This window comes from Molossus molossus, unplaced genomic scaffold (assembly GCF_014108415.1).
Source record: "Molossus molossus isolate mMolMol1 unplaced genomic scaffold, mMolMol1.p scaffold_m16_p_2, whole genome shotgun sequence".
NCBI lineage: Eukaryota > Metazoa > Chordata > Mammalia > Chiroptera > Molossidae > Molossus > Molossus molossus.
In genome coordinates this window covers 96509407-96533506 of record NW_023425355.1, presented here as the reverse complement: position 1 = coordinate 96533506, position 24100 = coordinate 96509407, and the positions used below count along the sequence as shown (strand labels likewise).

The 24100-nt window shown below is 44.7% G+C and overlaps 1 protein-coding gene, 1 long non-coding RNA gene and 1 pseudogene across 2 annotated transcripts; all 3 read right to left on the bottom strand.

Moving 5' to 3' along the window:
• Positions 1 to 2052: 2052 nt before the first annotated feature.
• On the bottom strand, positions 2053 to 9731 carry LOC118635425 (annotated as a pseudogene).
• An 8208-nt stretch (positions 9732 to 17939) lies between these two features.
• MAGEH1 (MAGE family member H1) lies at positions 17940 to 19044 on the bottom strand. Its single transcript, XM_036271181.1, has one exon. The coding sequence runs from the start codon at positions 18835 to 18837 to the stop codon at positions 18178 to 18180; it is 660 nt and encodes a 219-aa protein (XP_036127074.1). The 5' UTR covers positions 18838 to 19044; the 3' UTR covers positions 17940 to 18177.
• A 2122-nt stretch (positions 19045 to 21166) lies between these two features.
• LOC118636151 lies at positions 21167 to 23553 on the bottom strand. The gene is made up of 3 exons (XR_004960624.1): positions 23431 to 23553; positions 22272 to 22398; positions 21167 to 21220 (listed from the first exon to the last, which is right to left on the bottom strand). It is a non-coding gene; the product is annotated as an uncharacterized LOC118636151 (long non-coding RNA).
• Between the last annotated feature and the right edge of the window lie 547 nt (positions 23554 to 24100).

Sequence of the window (24100 nt, the reverse complement as noted above, 5' to 3'; positions counted from 1 at the left end):
CATGACTTTCAAGAACCCTTGAGAAAAGGATATAGTTCTCTGTTGACCCTACACACATATGCACGTATGCAGCCTGCCACACATACATACATACGCACACCTACATGTGTACTCACACACATGCCCACAACCCATGCACATACACACCGGCCCATATGCATACTCACCCACACTCACCACTCACCCATGTTCACAGAATCCTACATATCCATGTGCACACACATACATCATAGAAAACAAATTTATAGTCCCCAAACCTGTATGCGAAAATGTAATACCAATTTCTGATGTTAAATTCTTGGATATTTAACAATCTTTATGTACATAAAGATTGATTATTTCTGCGTCTGCCTATCTCTTCTTGGAGGGAGGGGGACAGGCGAGTGGTCCCAGTTTTGCTGGTGCCTTAAACAGAGCTTTGTCTATGTTATATATTCAATGAGAATTAGAAAATTATTACACCCCAATAAAAAGGGGGACATCTGTATCATTTTCAACAACAATAAAAAAGAAAATAATGACACCTTTTTTGAATCACTTTTCTGTATTATTTTCTTTAAAAGATAGTTTCTATAGACGGGACATCTTCTCATCTCCCCTGTCCAGGGAGGGCCCATCCCATCTACACACACACACACACACACACACACAATTTTGGGACTTGTCTCAGTCAGCATTGTGTTCTACCAGTGAGTGGCACAGCAATGAACAGAGGTTTGGTATTTGGTGGGGCACTATGGAAAAATTGCCACCTCCTGTACCAGGATAATGGATCCCCAGAGACAGAGGATGCCCTTTGCAGAAGTTCCTAACCAATGAAAGATTCTTTACTATATTTCTAGTGCCCTGAAGATGGTGATGACTTAGATTAAGACGTGCGCCCTTGCTTCTGACCCCTGAAAAACCGTCTGCACCCAGATGATTTTCTCTACTAAGTTTACATGTAAGAAATATAGTAATTCCTGTCACCTGGTTCCCTTTTCGGAAGAGGATTTCAAGCACACCGCCCTCCCTCAACATTTTACCAGAGGTGCATATTGTTTTATACATAATTTGCTTATAGGTCCTTCAACAAGAACAAAATAGTAATTTTTTAAGAAATAACGTGTTCAAGAAATCGGGAAGATATCCCGTTCTTTCAAATGTCTTTCTCTGAGTAAATAAACTTTGTTCTAAATTGCAGAATCATTTCCAGCACCATTTGTTTAAGAATGGCTTATATCTGCCAGAATATGCAATTGGCATGACATCTATGAGTATGTGACTGATAATTCAGTCATTTTCATATTTCACTTGCCAGTTTGTTCCTATGAATGTGACTATTTCCTTTTTTTTTCTGTTCCTCATCTCTTGCCCCCACATTGCCCTTAGTAATTCAAGCATTTCATTTTTTTATTATTATGGAAAATTCAAACACATGAAAGCAGAAGGAATAGAGTAATGCACTCTGTGTACCCATTAAGTTCAAGAGTCATCAACTTCAACAATCATTAACGTTTTTCAGTTTGTGCTTCATGTATATTCCATTATACCCATTTATTTCCTGGGGTTCTGTGAATCAAAGTGTAGGCATCAACTCATTGCATCCAGAAATATACTTTTATAGATAAGGACGGTACAATATCACACCCAGGGGAACGACCACGACTGATTTAACATCATCTACTTACTACCCAATAATGTTTCTATCTCCCCAATTGTCTCCTAAACGTATTTATACAATTTGTTTGATCAAATTAGGATTTTAAAAGATTCACACATTGCATGTGGTTGATTATGTGGCTTAGAGTCCCTCAATACCCTGCCTAACCCCTTCATCTTCTCTGGGCCTTCCTTCCTTCCTTCCTTCCTTCCTCCCTCCCTCCCCCTCCCTCCCTCCCTCCCCTCCCTTTCTTCCTTCCCTCCCTCCCTCCCTTCCTTCCTTCTTTCTTCTCTCTCTCTCTCTCTCTTTCTCTCTCTCTTTCTTCCCTCCCTCTCCCTCCCCCTCCCTCCCTTTCTTTCTTTCCATTTCACTGAAAATATATTATTGACCTTTTGAATAGAAATGGGAATTTATTTGCCAGGAAGGATGATCCCATCATACTTCTGCTGGAACCTGTCCTGCGACTCTTGTCTGTGATTCTGAAACCTGGCCTACCCAGCACCACGTAGAAGTCCAGGCTGTAGAGACCAATGTTTGGTCACATTTAATCCTCAGATGGATGTGTTCCTGGGTCCCAAAACCAAAGTTTCTGGTATCTGGCCAGTTATGTTTTCATAATTCATACCCTCTAGATCCTTCTCCAAGATTTCTTCTGCCCTGGCCCCAGGGACTGTGCAGTGGACAGCAATCTTTTCATTTCTCCTAATGCCAAAGGATCTGACTGTGTATCTGGCTTTGGAGAATACAGGAGTCTGGCCTGTGAGCTGATCCAGGATCTTGGTTTCCTGGGTCAGTTTGTCCCCACTGTCTTCCACACAGATGTTGAGGCAGAGCTTGAGGATGCAAAGTTCCCTCATGGGGTTCTCCTTTGCTCCTTGATCCGGTGCCAAAAGAGAAAACAGCCCGTCCATTTCTTTGTTGAAGTGAATATCATCTGCTCTCTTCTTGCCAGGACTGGTGTTAAATCTTCAATCTGCCATTTGGTAGAAACATTTCACGGCAGTGTATAAGCTAGCTAACCTCTCTGAATTCTAAGTATGTGATCTGGGAAGTGGGCAGTTATAAACCCTATCAGATATGGTTGTTGTGAGGGTGACATTTTATGACATAAATAATATAAATACACACTCAGAATGTCATAGATGCTCATTTAATACAAGCTGGAGCTATGAATAGCATTCCTTGCTCATTCAAGAATCTGCCCCAGGATCAGGGGGAGAATCTCACACCACCTTCAGAGCATCCTAGCAAGTGCCCTGCATTTGCTATTACACAATTGACCCTCAGCTTAATGATTCATTGCACGTGCCCCTCAGCCTCAGTGGTCTTTATGTTTTAAAATAATTCCGTATCCTTCATTTGAAGATGAGTGAGGTAATATTCTACTGTCACCTGGTTTCTTTGTGATGATATGCCAATCATATGAAAGTGTTTACTATCCCTATCATTGACATCGTTTTTACTAGATGCTCAAGAGGATTCACTGACTCACACACCCAGTGTTTAATGACTGTTGAATGTGCCTGTGGTACCTTTCTAGGCACCTGGTTTATATCAGCAAATAAAACAAATAAACCAACAAAAGCCTGTACCCATGGAACTTGCGTTCCACTAAGATCATGGTGAGAGGATTGATCCCTGGACTCACTCTCGGGCCACAGTCTCTGCTGTGGTTTCCAGAAGAATGACACTGGACAGATAGGCCTTCTTCCCACATTGGTGGGAATGTGGACCAGCACCATAGTACTCTTTCCTGTCTATTATTTTATTTAGCGATGATAGGACTCATACTAGCTGCTTAGCCCCTACCCTTACACTGCACAAAGCAGTTGCATGCGCTGCACCTCATTTCACCTTCCTAGCCATCTCACCGAGTAGGTATTATCATTGTTACATCCACTTTGCAGTGGAGATGCTGAGACTTCAAAAGTGAAAGGTTTTGCCCACTGTCACACAGCCCAGCAAAAATGAGGTAGTCAAACCTTTTGATGTCAAGTTCCGATCTTTCCAAAAATATGTAATTGGTACCTGCAGCCCCAACCCATGAGAATTGAGAAAGTGGATGCTCTTAAACCAGGGTGTTGAGGGCAGGTGTATGTGTGTGTTTGTGTGCAGGTGTGTGTGTGTGTGTGTGCAGGTATTTGTGTGTGTGTGTGTGTGTGTGTGGTCACCGAAAGAGAGAATGTTTATCAAAAGGTGAATGGCAATTGCCTCAGTGTAATTACTGATGTTCCTTAGCTCTAGGACTCCCACAACACAGTCAAGAAGATAGTACCATACCTAATGGCTTGCTGGTTGACGCTACCAGTCTGAGGATAGATGTCCCAAGTCTTCTATTCCCAAGCACCACAGTGTGTGACCCACGCAAGTTTTACTCTTGCTGTGCAGAGATCTAACTGGCAGTAAGGTCCAGACTCATGAATCTATGGGCCAGAGAATGATAGGGATTTCCTACCCATATCCTTATTAGATGAGCACCCTCTGTAGTTTGCCAGAGCTATGGTGAGACTGGAGGATGGGGAGTAAATATATAGACTAGGAATTTGCAACAGCCAGTTCAACCTTGACTTCTTTGCCTTAGGAGAGAGACGCGACAGCCCCTAAATTTGCTACCACCATTAGCATCCAAAAGCCCGGAACATGACTGTGGCTGGTGATTGTTCCCTCCAACAAAGCAGTACACAGTGGAAGGGGAGGGCTACTCAGTCCATGGGTTCTTGGTGTGGTAAATATGGTGCACCCCACTAGTTCCCCCATTGCTTTTGATCTCCACTTTGGTACCAACTGCACTCTTGGAGGTGTTTTCAGCATGCATGTGGGGACATCAATGTTGTAGTGCATTGTGGGTTGCTTTGAAGAAAACTCTAGCATAGCCATCTAACTGGGTCTACTCTAGGTACGGCTTCTTTCCCTTTCCTGGCATTCACAGTCCTGACAATTTTCTTAAAACACATAATTCAGAGGTATTTTATTAAATTTACTTCTTGGTGTTTTTTTTTTTAATATAATTAATTCATTAATTTTTGTTGCAGATGTTTCTCCTTTTTCCCTCACTGATTCCACCCCCCATCCCTGCCCAGTCCCAAACCTTGTTGTCCATGTCCATTGTTCATGCACAAATGCATATAAGTTCTATGGGTTATCTCTCCCCCACAACCCCCTCTTCTGGGGATTGTCAGTCTGTACCCCACTTCCACGTCTCTGGGACTACCCCATTCCTCAGACTGTTATGTTCATTATATTCCACAACTAAGTGAGATCATATAATACTTGTCTTACTCTGTTTGATGTGTTTCGCTTAGGATAACACTTTCCAGGTCCCTCCATTTCGTCTCAAAGGATAAGAGATCTTTCTTTCTTATAGCTGCATAGTACTCCATTGTGTACATGTACCACAGCTTTTTGATCCATTCGTCTTCTGATGGACATTTGGACTGTTTCCAGACTTAGCTCTTGTAAATAGTGCTGTTATAAACATGGGGGTACATATATTCTTTCTGATTGGTGTTTCAGGCTTCTTAGGGTATATTCCTAGAAGTGGGATCACTGGGTCAAGTGGAAGTTCAATTTTTAATTTTCTGAGGTAACACCATAGTGTTTTCCATTGTGGCTGCACAAGTCTGCATTCCCACCAGCAGTGCACTAAGGTTCCCTTTTCTCCACACCCTCGCCAGCACTTGTTGTTTGATGATTTGTTGATGATGGCCATTCTGGCAGGTGTAAGGTGATACCTCATTGTTATTTTAAATTTGCATCTCTCTGATGATTAGTGATGTTGACCATTTCTTCATATGTCTCTTAGCCATTTGTATGTCCTGTGTGGAGAGGTATCTATTTATTTCCTCTGCCCATTTTTTAATAGGGCTGTTCACTTTTCTTTTGTTGAGTTGTATGAGCACTCTATATATATTGGAAATTAATCCCTTATCTGATATATCATTGGAATTGATGCTCTCCCATACAGTGTGTTGCCTTTCCATTTTGATGATTGTATCTTTTCCTGTGCAGAAGCTTTTGAGTTTGATGTAGTCCCATGTTTTCATTTCCTCCGTTGTTTCTGTTGCCTTAGGTGATGTATCAGTGAAAATTCTGCAGCGTATGATGTCTGAAATTTTGTTGCCTACAGATTGTTCTAGGATTTTTATGGATTCATGAGTCCCATTTAAGTCTTTTATCCATTTTGAGTTTATTCCTGTGTGTGGTGTAAGTTGATGGTCTAGTTTCATTTTTTTGCATGTAGCTTTCCAATTTTCCCAACACCATTTATTAAAGAGGCCATCTTGACTCCACTGTATGCTCTTGCCACCTTTGTCAAATATTATTTGAGCTTATTGCCTTGGGTCCATTTCTGGGTTCTCTGTTCTGTTCCACTGCTCCATTTGCCTGTTCTTGTGCCAGTACCAGTGGCTTTGATAATCTTGTGCCTTGATTACAGTGGCTTTGAAGTATAACCTGAAATCTGGTAATGTGATCCCTCCTACTTTGTTCTTTTCAAGATTGCTGTGGCTATTCGAGGTCTTTTTTGGTACCATATGAACTCTTGAAGTATTTTTTCTACTTCTGTGAAATATGTCGTTGGTATTTTGATGGGGCTTGCATTGAATCTATAGAGTGCTTTGGGTAGTAAGGACATTTTATTGATGTTAATTATTCCAATCCGTGAACAAGGTATGTGCTTCCACTTTTTTATATCTTCATCTAGTTCTTTTTTCAATGACCTGTAGTTTTCTGCGAATAGGTCCTTTGTTTCTTTGGTTAAGTTTATTCCTAGGTATCTTAATTGTTTTGCCGCGATGGTAAATGGGATTGTTTTCTTAATTTCTCTTTCTGTGTGTTCATCATTGGTGTATCAGAATGCCATCAATGATTTGACGTTAATTTTGTATCCTGGTACTTTGCCAAATTCATTTATTAAGCCTAGTAAATTTTTGATGGAGTCTTTGGGGTTTCCTACGTATAGTATGTCATCTGCGAATAATGACAGTTTCACTTCCTTCTTTCAATTAGGAATCCTTTTATTTTTTTCTTCCTGTGTGATTGCTGGGGCTAAGACTTCCAGTACTATGTTAAATAAGAGTGGCGAAAGTAAGCATCCTTGTCCTGTTCCTGTTCTTAAGGGAAATGCTTTTAGTTTTTGCCCATTGAGTATGATGTTGGCTGTAGGTCTGTCATATATGGCCTTTATTATGTCAAGATATGATCCCTCTATTCCCACGTTGCTGAGCGTTTTATCAGAAATGGGTGCTGGATTTTGTCGAAGGCTTTTCGGCACCTATTGATTGATATAATCATGTGGTTTTTATTCTTCTACTTCTTGGTTTTGTTCTCACCTAATGTCATCGCTGATCCATGTAATTCCTGCCAGGACTTGTCAAGGAACATAGGTTCGGATTAGAAACCTAGCTGGGAAAGCAAAGAGTCACAGTTCTGGTCCATGGGCCTCAGATAATTGTTGGAAAGCTTCATTCCCAACATTTACAGTTCTGCACCCTACCCTGTGAGAGTCTCTCTAGAAAGAGCAGAAGGCTTTAAGGGCATTAGCCATATGGTGAGGAGGAAGGGCCATTCCTCCTCTGTAAGCAGCATGAGCTGATGATTAAGGGCCTCTGCTGTTGACCATCTCTAGGGGTTTTCAGCACATGCACTTGTTAGCTACAGGTCTCAATCCTCCAATCAAAGGTGGACATGCCATTGACTGAGGCTTTCTCCAGAATCGGTCTCCTTATCCAGAGCTGGAGGGAAAAAAGGTGTGCCAGGTGATCCCTTGGGAGTTTCAGGGAAATATTTGCTGGGTTGTCAGCTGCGTGTCACAGGGCAGGACTCTATGGTCATCCCTCCTCTCTCCTCTCTCTCCTCCCAGGCACCTGTCTGTTGCTTTGCATGGAGAACACCTATTCTTGTCCTGGCACGTGGATTGTTTGTACTCTTTAGTCACCCCTGCACATGTACACCGAGTCTTCTTCTTTCTGAGGCAGCATTCCTGAGACTGCTGTTTGAGCAGCAGGTATATCTGCTTTCTCTTCATAGTTACATTCCATGAGAGTCATTCGATGGGAGGGAGACCTCACCACAGGAAGAGGAAGTAGGTAACAGTGCACAGAAGAAGCTGAGAAGCATGTTGCCTTATCTCTGGCTTTGGGAGACTTCCAGGCTGAGTGCCAGGAATTGGGACCTTCTGTGCCCCAGGGCTACAGGTAATATGTAGTCACCACCTACGCACAATAACTGCTGCTCAGAACCTGGAACCATGAGCCCACTGTGCACATTCTTACCTTGCCGTGTCTGGGGAAGATATGAGAGAGAGAGAGAGGGAGAGAGAGAGAGAGAGAAATTGGATGTTTGTGCATGAGTGTGTTTTGTGGGTGTGAGAGTGAGTGTCTGTGTGTGTGTTTTTCTCATCTGTTTTTGGTGTGTGTGTGTGTGTGTGTGTGTGTGTGGTGTATGTGTGCTGTAACTGCCCAGATCAGGGTGTTGGATCTTTTAATGGCCCGGTGGTGCATTGCATTAGAGATTGGGACTTCTTTGCAGATAACCTTGATTGGAGGGGAGGGGCCTGGTATTCTGAGAGGGGACTTTAGGGACCACACTGGCGTTCAGGCTTGAGGACAGGGCCGCCCCACTCTCCTCCACACAAAATGCAGCTGGCCACTGGCATCGATTTGGGCCCTGGCAGCTGTGTCAAGTGCTTGGGGATAATGTCCACATCAGCAGAGTCACCACCTTAACTTGGAGGCTACACTGAAGCTGTCTCAGAGACTCCAAGATTGCTCATTGGAGACTGTAGTGCACACACAGTTCTTGATAGCAATCTGTGTCACCGTCATCAGACTCCTGGACACAACTGTGGGAATCTGCCAGGAGGGCTGATGACGTCAACCGTGATAATAGAGGAGACCCTGATCACAGTACACATTTGTATCAAAATATAGAAGACTCGTGTAAATGTTTACAAATATGTATGTATAGCATGCAGTATATATACAGATATTTAGCTGTGATGGTAAGTTTTACTGCATTCATTATTACCATCTTCCTGCCTACGCATTGAAAGTATACACACAAACGTTAGCACAGGTAACCGCTGGATGTGGGGATTAAGGCTAATATTTCCTTTATACTTTGGGGTTTGCCAAAATGTGTCAATGAGCATGAAGGTTCCCTACTAGCCTGAAACACAAAAAGCTACAAAGTAGACCTGGCCGGTTTGGCTCAGCGGTTAGAGCGTCCCCCTGTGGTCCGGAGAGACCCGGGTTCGGTTCCCGCTAAGGGCACGTACCTCGGTTGCAGTTTGTCCCCGGCCCTGGTTGGTCGTGCGGGTGGCAGCCACTCGATGTGTCCCTTTCACATCGATGTTTCCCTCTCTCTCTCTCTTCCTCTCTCTCCCTCCCACTCTATCTGTACAAAAAGTGGAAAAATGTCCTCGGGTGAGGATAAAAAAAAAAAAAAGCTACAAAGTAAATTTCCTCCTTCCTGGACTGCCAGGCCCAGTGGAAGTCTTGACCACTGGGACATCTTCTCCTTGAACACCCGAACTGCTTCTTGTGAACACAACTCTGGACACTCTGTCGGCAATTGAAACATTAATATGTCTTCTTTTTACTGGCAATTTCTTGTTATTTAATCCTCTTCACGGTAAGAACCATATTTGGAAATAATCCCCTTGCTATCCCCTCCCCACGGATGGAATGTGTCTGATGGGCCAGGCAGTGTGCCAGAGCAGAAGGGTGAACCTGCAGCCTGACTGTGGACTCTCTGCTTCGCAAAACTGTGCCACCGATCTGATCTGCGGCAAGCACAGAGTTTGAAAGTACATGTCCAGGAAATTCCGTCGCATGAAGTGAGAATCTTTGTGATGGTCAGCACATCAGGGCTTGTGCTTTGTCATTCCTCTTCTTATATTAGTTCATTTCCCTTAGGTTGTACATGTGTGCTGATCGATCCGTGAGTGACTGACTTGGTAAAGAAAAAGTACTCGTCCTTCACCGTCCTTCAGGGCAGATGGTTTGAGAAGCCGCAGTCCAAGGGCTTTGTGAAGGTCAGCTGACTGATTTTGCACAATGTGTCTGTTAAGCGGGGAGGCGCCATCCATGTTTCTGTTAGTGGTCCTGAAGCTGACACAAGTTAGCTAACTTTGACTAGGTCCCTTAGCTATTACCTTGGTTGTGGGAGCTGCATGTTCCCATTCAACTTGCATAGCTTATCTCAACTGCTGCTCCACTGGAGCCCAGAACTTGTTTATCTTGTCAGGACTTCAAAAGTGCCTAAGGCAAAATCCTAGAGGCTCCTCCTACCTTAAGACTTCCTATGGAGCGGTGATGAGTCAGGATCAGTTCACCCATAGCCTAAATTGCAGTCTGTGCAGCAGGGCTGGGGAGCATCTTGCAGGAGCTCCTCTCTGAAAAGAGGAACACTGTTTCAAACATGTGAACGAAAACATTGTTTGAGTGGAAAACACAGTGAGTCAACACTCAATGTCCATTTGCAGCAATGCCTGGAGCGACATATCTGGGGCAGGGCTATTGGAGTGGGTAGAAGGTGGGTGTGTGCCTTGCAGGAGCCCATCTACAAACAAGCCGCACTCCAAATGGGTGTCCCATGGCCCCAGTGCCATCTCTTCTTCTCTTGTTTGTTTCTCGTCACGGAGTCTGAACTCATTCTCACGGGCTCAGATCAGCCACATGATTATTCTTCCCCTGGGGTAGGCCTGGACCCTGTGACCTGTGAGGCCCAATCTTATGAAAGCCTTATCTGGCCCTGGACTTTGCCTGCAGATGGGCCTCTTCCTCATGGTGAAGCTCACGCTTGGGGTGATATCAGATGGGATCTTTTGCCAGAGAGGTTCGGTAGGCAGTGGGGAGACATCAGAATGAAGCCAATGGGAGAAAGCCCCCACAGGTGTACAGTTTGTGTGTGTGTGTGTGTGTGTGTGTGTGTGTGTGTACCCAGCAGTGTAAAGCATAGTGTCCCAAATGGCACAGTGGCTTTTAGTTTGATCAGAGTTGCTAATGTTCCCAGGGGTGTATGTCCTGTGATAAGGATGTTCTTATAGTTAAGGGGAGGACAGCTTGTGGCTCTGGGACTTCACTTCCACTTGGCGCTGGGCCAGCCTCCAGAGGCGAGGTCTGGTTTAAACAAGTCAAGATCACCAGGGCTCTGTCACGTTCACTCTAAAACTCAGCATTAGCTCCAGCACTGGAGTAGCATTGTCATACAGACCCTGAGGCCTGTGCTCAGACAGATGGACTGGGTATCACATGGTCCTTCCAAGCAGTTGTGGTTCAGTGGGGAGCCTTGTCCCCAGTGGTGAGGGGCAGCAAGCGCAATGGCACACTTTGAGTTGCCACTTTGGGTTGCCAGCCAGTCGGAGCCCACGGTTATAAGTCTGCCTTGAGAATCAGCCTGTTTGGGCTCAAAACTTGACTCCTCCATTGTTGGTAAGTGCCCTTGCCAGTCCATCTGACCACCTTGTGCAGCACATCTCCTACTTGTAAAATGGAAAGCACCACATCACCTACGTTGAGATGTTTGGAGTACTTAATGTTACTAAGGTGCTCTGAAGCGTGCCTGGCACATAACTGATGCTCAGTAGACATGGAGGTGCATCAGGGAGGCAAGGTGCCTGACCTCAGCTAGAGGAGGTTGGGGCGGGGGCCAAGAAACTCTAGCTGACCTCCCCATGATCCAGTACCCACTGGGTTTGCAACTCCTTGTGCATGCCATAGCTCTCCTCTTTATGCAAGGTCCAAGTGCCCTCCTGCCCACCCAAAGTGACTGCTCCAGCACTTCTCTCTGCCTCCCCTGTGCTGATGATTTCACTCCTCTCCTCTGACCACCTCCCTGCAGCACAATGTTATTTCTTCCATCGGAAGTAAATCTTCTCCTGACTGCCTCTTCCTGCACCAGAGGCTACGCAGTTTCTTTCCTCCCCTTTGCAGCAAAACTCCTTTTAAGACTTGTCTGTACTCACTGGCTCCTCTCCTCCCCGTCTCTCTTTAACTGTCCAAAGCACGCTTTACAACCCAGTCTTCCCATGCAGCTGCTCTCATGAAGGTCACCCGGGACCTGCGCATCACTACATACAAGGGTCACTTCTCATTCTCACTCGTATTCCACCTGTCATCCGCACTGTGTGCAAAGTTGACCACTGGCTCTCCCTTGATACACTTTGCCTCACAGGGCTCCCGGGGCACTACCCTCTCACTGGTGACAGCTCTCACTCTCGTCAGCTAGTGCCTCCTCTTCTCCCTGATTCCTTTATGCTGCAGGCCTCCGTCCATGATCTTCTGCTCTTCCGCTCTTCTCTGTGTACGCTCAGCCTCCTACCAGACTGCCTATCATCTCACGGCTTCTTCGACGCCACCTTTCAGCCAAACTTCTGACTTGCATACAACTGAATTGTATACAACTGCCCGTTCAACGCCCACTAGTGTCAAAGAGACGTTTACTTAATTCAATATATCCAAATTGAATTCTTGATCCCCCCTCACAACTCTGAAACCTACTCCAACCACAGCCTTCCCCCATATCAGTTGACCGTCACTCCGTTCTACTAGTTGGTCAGGAGAAAGGCATTGCAGTCATCCTTGACTCCTCTCTGACACTCCACACCCAAACCATGAGGAATTCTGTTCGATCACCCTCAAACTACACCCAGAAACTGAGCCGTTCTCACCATATCTACTGTTACCAGGATGATCCAAATTGTCATCTCTAGCCGGACTTAAAGCTATGGCTTCCTACCTGGTCTCCGTGTCCCCATCATTGCCTGCTTTCACTTTGTTCTCAGTGGAGTAAGCATTCAAAGTGGTCCTGTGGAAAGGGGAGTCAAATGATGCTACTCCTCTGCTCTGTCCCTCCCTCCTCCTGCCCCCACATTCCATTGGCATCAGGGGCCCTGTTTCTTAAAATGGCCTACTAGACCCTGCATAATGTGGGGTTCTGTTAATCTCTTTGACCTTATCTCCTACAACTCTTGTCCCTTTCCTTATAACATGCCAGTCACACTGGCCTCTCCACCGTTCCTCAGACCTGCTTCATGCTCCTGGGTCTAGGAGCCTTTGCACTCACTGGTGTGTGTGTGTGTGTGTGTGTGTGTGTGTGTGTGTATACACATATCAGTAAAGTGAATGCCTTCACCTTCTTCCTTTCTTTGCTGAAATGTCACCCCTCCAACGAAGACAACCCTGACCACCCTTTAGCTTTGAATGTAATGCTCCTTTTCTTTCCTCGCATTTCCAATGCACCTTTCTCTGTTCTCTGTGGGCTTACAAGCCCCCCCTCGCGCCAATCAACCAGAGCACTCATGACCTCCTGAGGCACTGTATAATTTGTTCTCAAAAAGATTTACCTTTTATTTTCTGTTTCCGTGCAAGAGATCTTGTGATTTGTTCATATATGTTTCCCAGGCAACGGGAACTGCGGGCAGCACAAATAGACCTTTGAAAACATGTGTTGAATGAGTGAATGGATAAATTGTTAGATAAGCTCAACATCCAAACTAATGTGGGCCCAGCTGTTTTTGAGACTTGGCAGGCCGAGAATGAACCAAGAGCGTCCTTGGTCAGAGTTCCAGGGGGGATTTCAGGCACTTCTCCTGCATTACCTCTTTTGAGATAACACTTGCAAGGGTGTCATTAGTCACAAGCTGTGGCAAAAGTTGAGCAGTCAAGAACTGGGCCTGATTTTTGCCAGACATTAATGGGCTCTACCTTCTGCTTTCAACCACCCCGTGTGAGCTTTATGCCTGTGAGGGGTGAGCGGTACAAGCCTAGAGTCCTCTTTCCCCCAAAGCTTGTTCTCCAAGCCCTGGATGGCTCCAGAGTTATTCTTCTGTAAGGCTCTTTGACTCTTTGATGTTTCACTGTTTCAGGGACTGCAAGCCCTGGAGTAATTTGTGTACAGATCTCAGTACATCTTCATAGCAATCGCTGTTCTCCAACAGCACCACTACTGCGAAATCAATTCCTTCAGAAGGCTGGGATTGTGTGCTTCTGTCAAAGGAAGGAGACAGAGGATCCTGGCTGCTACCCACTTCACAGAGGCGCATGTGAACCCAGGAAGAATTCGTATCTGCCTCTCCCCACGGCTATGGTCTGCTCTGCCCCTGTCTGCTGAGGCCAAGGCTATGGCACTGTCCCAAGGAGGACACCCCTCAGCCTGTCTTTTTGATACCCACTGCTCGCTGCCTGTGTCTTACCCCAGCCACTCTACTCTGCTCAGGATAAGAGTTCTCCCAGCCCTTGTACCTTCTGGATTGAACCTGTGATCAGCGAAACATGTCGCAGGCCCAGAAAGTTTGCCGTTTGGTTCATCCACTGTGTGATATAGCCAGGACCTACAATTTGAGGATCGACGCAGTTGTCAGGGTGCCCAAGTGGCTGAGCAGTGTGCTGTGATGGGAAAGACATACATGTCTGGGAGAGAAATACTCATTCCACACATAGCAACCCCTCAAGAAGACCCGGTGATTGGGGTCGCAACAAATCAACGTGAAGGGACGACCACATCTAATCCCCTGCCTAATGGCTTATTAATTTTATTTTCCCATGCCTCCTCACCCCACCCCACCCCAGGATGTTCTTTCTTACTTTCACCCCGGGTTGTGGTAGACTTTGAAGGCTTCCCAAGGCTGGGTGGAGGCCCAGGAGTCCTGGTGATGCAGTCTGCTGTCTTAGTAAAACAGTGCAGGCTTTAGACCTGGCTGGCCCTGAATTTATGTCCAAGCCTGTCAGCGACCAACCAGGGGACCCTAGCAACCTGCTTGTGATATCTGACCCTCAGTTTCGCCTCTGTTAAGTTGGCCTGTGGGCGGCTGCAAAAGTTCGAGACGGTGCACCAAAGCAGCCATCAGAGCGTCTGGCACAATTTAGGCTGCAGGAACCGGCAGCTGCTAGTCTTGCTATGCACTGGGGACTTCTGGCATCTCTGTACCTGAGCTTCCAAAGAACTGGAGGGTTCTAGGACCCAGAAACTCAATTCGCTTAGAGGCCTGCTGGCAACTAAAGCTGCAGCTTTTCAACTCACTTTGTGGAAACTCTGCTGGGTGGTGGGGGCAGCTTAGGTTGCTGATTGACACAGCAAGAGGCTCCCAGCCTGGTTCCCATCTGGATACTGCACAAAGCTCAATAAGAATGTGAGAATTTATGGAAAGAAATAGTGAATATTCTCTTTTTCCTCCCCCTTCCAGAAGCACCCTTTCCTGTCTGTCCCTGGGCCCTGCCATCCATTTCACAGCCACTGGAAATCCAGCCCTTGTTTAGTGTTGAGCTCATCAATGAAGATCAACTGTTTGTTGTGCCAATGCAGTTTGTGGGGGTGGGGAGGGGTGGGAGACACACTAAACCTCCAGGCCAAGGGGTGGAGGGGGAAAGAGCCTGGGCCAGTGACTGCTTCCTGGCAGGGTTAGGCCAGGTCACCCAATCCTTTGTGCCTCCCCATGGAGCCTCCTGCCTGAGGCCCTCAGGAGTCCAGCAGTCCTTTTACAGTGCAGCCTGTGGTATGCTCCCACCCTTTCCCCCTCTATCCTGGTTCTCTGGCTGAATTAAGCTTCTTGACCCACATTTGCAATTAACCCTTTTAGACATGTGGGTGATTTGCCCCACCAGAGCCAAAGAAAACATGGATTCAGGCAGGATCTAGAAGGACATTGTTTCTTCCCCTGAGCTAGCTGGTGCTTCCTATAAAATGGGGAGGGGTAATTTTACTGACCTGGCAGAGATAATATGTGGTACAGAGGAGATGCTCAGTACACCTTTGCTCTGAAGGCTCTCCACTTGCTAATTGACTGACCTGGCTGGCTGACTTTTGTTTTTCATTTTTATTTATTGATGTGAGAGAGAGGGAGAGACAGAGAGAGAAACATCGATTATATGTTTTGCTTATTCATGCATCATTTATGTTGTTCTGCTCGTTTATGGTTGTTTCTTGTATGTGCCCTGACCAGGGATGAAACTTGCAACCTTGGAAGATGCTCTAACCAACTGAGTTACCTGGCCGGGGCCCATCTGACTTCTATGAGCCTCTTTCTATAAAAGGGGGACATTTTGAAGTCAGTTTTGTCCCCGAGAAAATTTGAGGCTGCATTTGAGGTTACTGAGGCCTGTTCCACTGACTTCACCAGCTTCCTTTGAAGACAGAGACCTTGTGAGTGCATTGGCAGGCAGAGAGGGACGGTGGCAGTGTGGCCTCCAGGGAGGCGCTCTGGCTTTACAGGGAATGGACTTGGGGTCTTGTCTGAGATAGGTCACTTGCCACCCTTGTGGCTCTAGACAGGGAAGTCACTTACTAATCTGAACCTCAGATTCACACCTGTCCACATCTGGAGGTGGTCTTGACAAATATGGCCCCTCCAAGGCCAGACCCCTGCCCTTTGATTTTTTGCAGCCCAGTTTCTGTCACTGCCTGAGTCATAGAAGGCTTTCTCTATTTTCTTGTTTGTTGAATGAATTTGAAGCTGCTGGGGGGTCCTAGTGCCTACTTTCATTTGAGGCCTCCTTTGCCTTCAGGCTTATGTCTATGGGCCCCTGAGCCTTCGTTCAGAAAGTCATTTGCTAGCCAACTCTGCTCATAGCTGGAAGCAGAGTAGAACTGACTGGAGGCAAAGCCATGAGAAGGTACCCCAGCTCCTCTTTGGTGTGTGGTAACTGCTGCCTCTGAGCCCCACAAAGCTAGGTGAGGCACCCTTCCGTGGTGTTCCCTATTAGTGGAATTAGTTCATAAAGTGCTGAGTCCTGGGGCTAAAGGAGGTCACTTTGGGGCTGGCCAGAGCTCCTTAGGTGTGCTCTTTGCCTGTAGCTGATAAAGATGTGAGGGATGACTCCCACATCTCCACATTTGCTGCAAGGTGATGTAGAGGCTTCCGAAGACCCTGGTGATAGGATGGATGGGAAGGGCATTGAATCCCGTGGTACAATGAGGTGAGTATGAAAGCTGGAGGATGGTAGAAAGCTGGTACCACATGACCTAGTATATACCATGGACCACCACCATGCCAGAGAGCCCTCTGGATTTACCAAACTGGCTGAAGGAGACGGTCGGAGTGCTAATTCTGCCCAAAGCCCTGGATACATAGACACTACACTTTTAAAACAATTTGTCCACCCTAACAAACAGTAGTTCCTGAGATAAATGCCAGGTTACCTTTCAGACAAGGCCCAGGTCTAATCTTCTCTCTGCCTCCTTCGAATCTGTGCTTTTCTGGAGACATTTTTTCTTATTCCAGAATTATCATTGTTATTAATCCTTTGTGTTCTCATTATAACTAGCCAACCTCCTATACTTCGATATTCTAAACACTGTTCACCTCTTTCCACCTCATTTATTTTTCTCCACTTTCCCTTGACATAACCTTAATAGTTCAGTGAATATTATGTTTTCTCTAAGGTCCATGCTGCTTTTAGTTCTTCCATATTTACTCTTTTTCCCAACTCCAATAGTATTTTCAGACATCAGGTTGTCATATCACCAAGAATTTTCTGATAGTCACATCTCTTTAATTTCTGTAGTCCTTCATAAGGTCCTTTTTACTGCAACCACCCCTCTTTCCTCTGCCCTCCTGTCAACCTAATTTAAGTATATTTACTATTTTCACTGCACCCTATGATGCTCCCTTCCCTTTGCCAATTCTATCTCCTCCAAGCTGGGTTAGATATCCAAAAAGTACCCAATGCACAATATTTTCACAGTATGCTCTGATGCCCCTTTCAAATTCCCCCAATCTAACTATTGGATTTTCATAGCTCCCTATGATGTCCTATTTCCTGTCCCAACCCAAGACAGGTCACATTTGCTTTTCTACATTTTCAATTCATCCCAAGCTCATCCCTATTACAACACTTACCACACTGCCAGTTTACATATTTGTCTCTCCCACATAATCTATAACATTCTTTAGAACTGAAGGCTGTGTACTAAGGAGTATTTTCAGAATGTATACTGATGATTCACTCATAACTGGTGGTCAGTAAATGAGCAAGGTGTCCTCATCATTAGGCTTTTATTTTTCCCCCTATATTCTCCAATAACTAAGCAAAATCACGGTAGTTTTAAGTCTTCTTTACACAACAGCAGACACAAAGGTTTTCAGAAAGGTCAGACATAAATGAATCCCCCCATCCTTCTTTCACATTTTACTGGTTATTTCAAAGTTTCAAAGAACAGCCTATTCAATGATATAAAATAGGTACCAGATTACGGAATGTGATGGAAATACTTCATTGTATAACATTAGCAAAACTGTTATATTAAATCTCAATGACAAAACAGGAAAAATATCTTTTCTTCAATCATATTTTAAACATATTGTGACCTTAATCAACATTGTATTAAAATGAATAAAATTTTACAATATCCAAAGCAAACGCTCTTTTTCACACTTCAAATTATTAGCACTGATCACAAATACCAAACACAGTGCACCCTCTTCCCCCATAATAGTCAACTGAGAACCCAGGTGATATGCTCCTTGGGGTACCTGTGAAGCTATTTACAACCCCCCTCACCACCACCCAAGGGCCAAAGGTCTGTGCCAGATTTCCCTAAGGGGCGGAGTAACCTGCAGCACCTGAGTTGAGGATAGCCTCAACTTCTGCATCATCATCCGAATCCCAATCGTAATTACATGGCCAGTCCTTGGAGCATCGGTTACGCACCCTTGCCACAAAATGCATTACTTTCAGCTTGCTTGACTCCACGTGTGCTCGAGGTCCCCAGAAGAACTCGTACTCTACGGGACTGCTACGGGGCACCGGCTTGTAAATCAGGTACCCTCTGCGCACAAACTCTTCTGTGACGACCTTCTTTGGATCGCCAAAGATGCTGTGCTGCCGGCCAGGCTGCATCCCCAACTTCCCCAGCACTTTCCAGACCAGAGCCTCCTTGGCGCTGTTGCCCATGATGAAGATGAGGGCTAATATGGACATCAGGAGACTTTTCTTGGTGCCTTGAAAATTGCTCCGGGCTACCGAGGGCTTTTGCGCTTGAGCAGTACTGGAGGCTTCCTGAGGGGTGGTGGAGGCCTCCTCTGGAGTGCTTGGGTCTTCCTCCGGGCCGCTAAGGTCGTCCTGGGGGGTGCTGGGGACCACAGAAGCGGCCATCGGGGTTTCTGAGGCTTCTGAGGCCTGTATCTTACGATTGTTGCGGTTCTCTTCTGCGGCCCTTGCGTTACGGCGGCGCCTACTCTTTCGTCCCCGTGGCATGTCTCTTGCTAGGGGCGCTGAGCCTACAGCAGTCCTAGGGAAGGATGCCTATAACCTCTACAGAAAGCAACTACCTCTACCTTAAGAAGGGGCTACCGCTGAAGCCACCAACGTCAATAGTCTTTGTAGCAAGAAGCCAGACGTTCTCAGCTACAGCGCTCACTCCCACGCAAGCCGACTTGCGTGAACAACCGCCACCTGCACTCGCCCCAGCAGCTAGCGCGCGAGAATGCTCCGCAGACTTGGCTCCGCCTCTCCTGCCACGCACTCCCCTAACTCTCAAAAGGAAGTGGGTGGTTCCTCCACCCGATTTCCGCTGTCAGATAGGAAAGGGGGCTGGACCCTGCAGGGGTGGGACTAGAGTCCAAATGTCGGCTAGGGATGGGCAAGGTCAGGGGTATGCAGAGGAAAATGAACAGGGATCTTGTATTTTTCAGTCTAGTACAAGATTGGCTCTCGGGTCTTGGGAAGGAATGTGTCTTTTTCTCCATTCCCACGGAAAGCAGGCTGGGTGTGTTTGTGTGGTGGTGGTGGTGGTGGTGGTGGTGGTGGTGGTGGTGGTGGTGTGTGTGTGTGTGGGGGGGGGGGGGGGGGGTGTATTCTTGGAAAGAATCAGCCATTCCCAGCTCTTCTTTCCTGTCTTGGTTTACACAGCGCATTCATTCACTCGCCCTGTTTCAGAAGGAATTCATATGTATACTAATTAATTCGTGGGTCCATCCGAGACTCAGATAACATGGCATGAGAGGACGTAGAACTGCAAAAGCAAACAGTGTGCAAGAGGCACAAAGCCTTTCAAATGTTATATATTGACGGGATTATTAAGCAGAGCACCGACTAGATTGGATTTTCGTTTGTACAGCCTTACATAAGAGACGAATATGGTCTGGAAGGTCACTTAGGAAGCAATTAAAATAAGAAGCAAGAGGGAATGAAAATGAGACTTAAGGTGGTTGCCATGGGGATGGAGAGGCAGAAAGGCATTTTAAGGGTGATGATCGACAAGCTTTAGAGTTCCAGTGAGGTGGGAATGGGGAGAGGGTGGAGGAGTGTAGGGTAGCTCTGAGGTTTCTGAGCTCTAGTCTACCTGAATACCTGATTCATTTTGCTTCTATCTTTCATTCGCTAATCTGAATGTAATTCGGAGCATATTCAGAACTTTATCCACTCCTTTGTTCACTATTTCCTCTGTCCAAATTGCCTTTCTTCTTTTCTCCAAGTGTCTAAATTCCATCTGCCTGCTCACAGGCCTTTCTGTCCCTGAAGCTTTTCTTGGTCTGTCTCAAAGGGCAATAAGTCAATATTTGCCCCCTCTGAGAAAGGAGTATTTAGGGCAAACACTGAGTATCTTTCTTTTAAGAAAATTATTGAATTAATTTTGGTGATGTTGGTTAATAAAATTATATAGGTTTCAGGTGTACAATTCTATAATACTACATCATCTGTAAATTGCATTGTGTGTTCACCACCCAAAGTCAAGTTTCCTTTTGTCACCATTTATCCCCCCTTTACCCACTTCTACCTTCCCCTCTGGTAATCACCATACTGTTGTCTGTGTCCATGAGTTTCCTTCCTTCCTTCCTTCCTTCCTTTCTTTCTTTCTTTCTTTCTTTCTTTCTTTCTTTCTTTCTTTCTTTCTTTCTTTCTTTCTTTCTTTCTTTCTTTTTCTTAATCCATTTACCTTTTTCACCCAGTTCCAAACTCCCCTCCCCTCTGACAGCTGTCAGTCTGTTTTCTGTATCTATCATTCTGTTGCTATTTTATTTACTTGTTTGTGAGTCTCCCTTTTCTCATCTTTAAAGTGGGGTTGTTTAAAGTACTGGCCTCATAGGATTGTGAGAATTATATAAGATAATAAGTGAAAAGTGCTTATCACACAGAAAGCACAGCCTTTGCCACTCGAGGTGTTTCAGCAATGTGTGAGAGTGACGTTTAATAAGGAATGGAGGAATACATGACGGAAAAATTTTTGCACAGGTTTTTGCCTGAACTTATAAAAAGCAAGTGAATACTTTTTACCAGTTTGTCTGGAAAAGAGTAAATGCTTGCTTGTGAGGACCTCAGACTAAATGTACTGAGGGAAGGAGTCCTGTCTAGCCCCTTGAGGTCTCCCAACCCTTGGCAGAATTTGTGGAATAAGTTCTATGTTTGGTGAACAAGTTCTGGGGTGGAGCACTGTGACCTGTTCAGAAAGCAGAATTGCCAGCTGCATTGCACCCAATAAGGCCAAGTCCTCTGTACATGTGTACAAGGAGGCTGCCTGGTATAGAGAGATGAGCACTTATCTCAGGCCTGGAAACATGAGTTTTGGCCCAGCCTGTGTCACTTACAAGCTCCTTGACCTTGATGATTTTTCTAGCATCTGTGTCCTGTGATTTGTCTTCTGAAAAAAAAAAAGAAAAGACTAATCACTCCCGTCTAGTCTGCCAGGCTTGTCATGAGGCTCTCTGGGAATTCAACAGTACATACCAATGACCCTGGGTTAGAGCAGGTTCATTTGAGTTCAGCTGTTTTGTTGTTGTTGTTGTTTGTTGTTTTATTTTTGCTGTTTGTGAATCCGTGTGCCTAGAGGACTGCAAAATTACCTATATTCTTTCAAATAGCTTCTCCATTCTGATGAGATTTTATAGGAATGCAATGCAGCAAACAAAATTTCTTCCCAACAGTCACTTTCTAACTGAAGTGTTCTTTATATCCAGAGCCTACCAAAGCCTCCTGTTGGGGAAGCCTAGCCATAATCCAGTCTGGGGGCAGTGCATGCTCTTTGCTGCATTGCCTTCTGCCCACCAACCAGGTGACTGAGGATGATGTGCCATTTCTGTGTCCATACACATTATATCGGATTTTTGAGTGAATTTATTTTTATATTAATGTTTTAAATTAATTTATTTTCCCATTACAGATGACATACAATATTATATTAGCTTCAGGTATACAACATAGTGATTAGACATTTATATACTTTATGAAGTGTTCACCTGAGAAGTCTGAAACCATACATAGTTATTACAATAGTATTGACCTTATTTCCTATGCTGTACTGTACAGCCCTGTGACTATCTTTATAACTGGCAATGTGTACTTCTTAATCCTTTTCACCTTTTTCACCTGATGTTTAACCATGTTGGTAAATGTAGCTGTAGCTCATTTAAATTTTGTTATGATTTCTTTTAGTATTTGCAATTTACTTTTCTCCTGGTCATCTGGACTTTTGCTCTTTCCATTTTTACAGAACAAACAATGCTCCTATTAGTATTTTCTACCTGTCCTATAAGAACATGTGCATGGATATCTATAATCACCATCTATAAGTAAATTACTGGGTATATCTTTATAGATATGTTTTGTTTTATTCATAAAAATTATATCATTCTATACACAATTTCTACTTTGTTCTTTTTCCTAATTAGCAATAAAACTTCATCAACCTGTACCTTTAATGTTTTCTTTATAAAGGCCGAATGGCATTCTTTGCAGTGGTTTTATGATAATCTCTTCAGGCATCCATCTTTTGGCTGGGTACAGTATATGTCCAAATAATTTCCTCCTCTACAAACAATGCTGCAATAAAAGTTCAATCATTAATTTACATGGATTTTTAAAAATGAGCAATATATTCAACTGAGTATGAGAGCCAAATTTATGTTTAGGATTAATAATTTAAAATTATTCATTTTTCAGTTGAAATCAAGGTAATTTTTCCTGAATCTTAAATAGGAAGCAAAAGCTTGCCTGATGAAATAATTTTATGATATATAAGATTGGTTGAATATTATCTCAAAGCCACTAAATGGGACATTACTGAATGGTTTTCAACAAGGGACTGGCCTGATTAGTAGTTTGACTGCAGTCGTTTGATTGTGGGGGAATGGGAGAGTGTGGGGTAGGAGATTTGTTTAGAGGCTGTTGCCCTCATCTAGGCTAATGAGAGTGGTGACCTGAGATAGAGTGATGGGAGAAAAAAACAGGAAAAGAGAATGGATATCAGAGCTGATTAGAAGAGACAATCAACAAACCTTTGGGATTGCTACATTTGGGCAGTGAGGGGAAGAAATAAATTAAGTGGGCCTCTCAGGGTTCTGGTTTCAGCAAGTGATAAGATTACGAATGCAGGAAGAGATGCAGGTTGGCTGCCTTGCTCTTCTCTTGGGTGCCTCTGGAGGGGCCCTTTGGTTCACTCTCTGCAGAATCATTGGATTTGAAATGCCTGCAGAAGCCTTGCTAAGATCAGTCTCTCTCAACACACTGGCCACAGATTAAACAAGGGTACAGCCAGCCCTCAGAATTGTGGGAAGGCTGGATATTGTCCATGGAATTTGTGTCTTGGAAGAGATTGAAAGGTAATCCCATACTGAGCTTCCCACAGACTCTTCTTATAATCATAAGTCCCCTCAAAACCCCAAAGTGAGCCAATTAGCCAACTCTAAATTATCACAGGAGTGATGGTGCTTCCCAAAATTCACCCCAAGGTTCTCTGGGGTCTTCACGGTGCTGACTCACCTCAAGTGACATCAGGGATAATATGAACAAAAGGTGCCAAATACTATACCCATGAAATCAGCCCTTATGCTCTTGTGCACCCTAGTTTCATACCACTGGTAGGCTTTAGAGACCCTCCTCAGTTACTGCTGGACATGCCCAAATCCTTTTCCACTGGGAATTCTAGTTCTTCATGCTTTCTGTTTAAGAATTGGAATGACTCTGAGAAAGAGGTGGAAATCTGCCTCCTGAAAATAAAATAAGCAATTACATTAAAGATCCCTTAGTTGTTAACTAAAACAACATTTATTCTTAACCAATAAACAATTGTTGGGTTTCTTTCCTCATCATATATCTTAGATTCAGCTTATTATTTTTCTTTTATTAATTTGTTTTTGTTACAGATGTTTATCATTTTTCCCCCATTGACACTCTCCTTCCCTTCACCCCCCCCACTCCATCCCCAGCTCTGTTGTCTATGTTCATCGTTCATGCATACATGCATGTAAGTTCTGTGGTTTATCTCTTCCCCCACAAAAGCCCCCTCCTCTGAGGCTTGTCAGTCTGTACCCCACCTCTATGTCTCTGGGTTAATTTTGTTCAGCAGTTTGTTTAGTTCATTATATTCCACAAATAAGTGAGATCATGTGATATTTGTCTTTCTCTGCTTGGCTTGTTTCACTGAGCAAAATACTCTCCAGGTCCTTCCATGCCATCTCAAAGGATAAGAGATCTTTCTTTCTTACAGCTGCATAGTATTCCATTGTGTACATATCCCACAGCT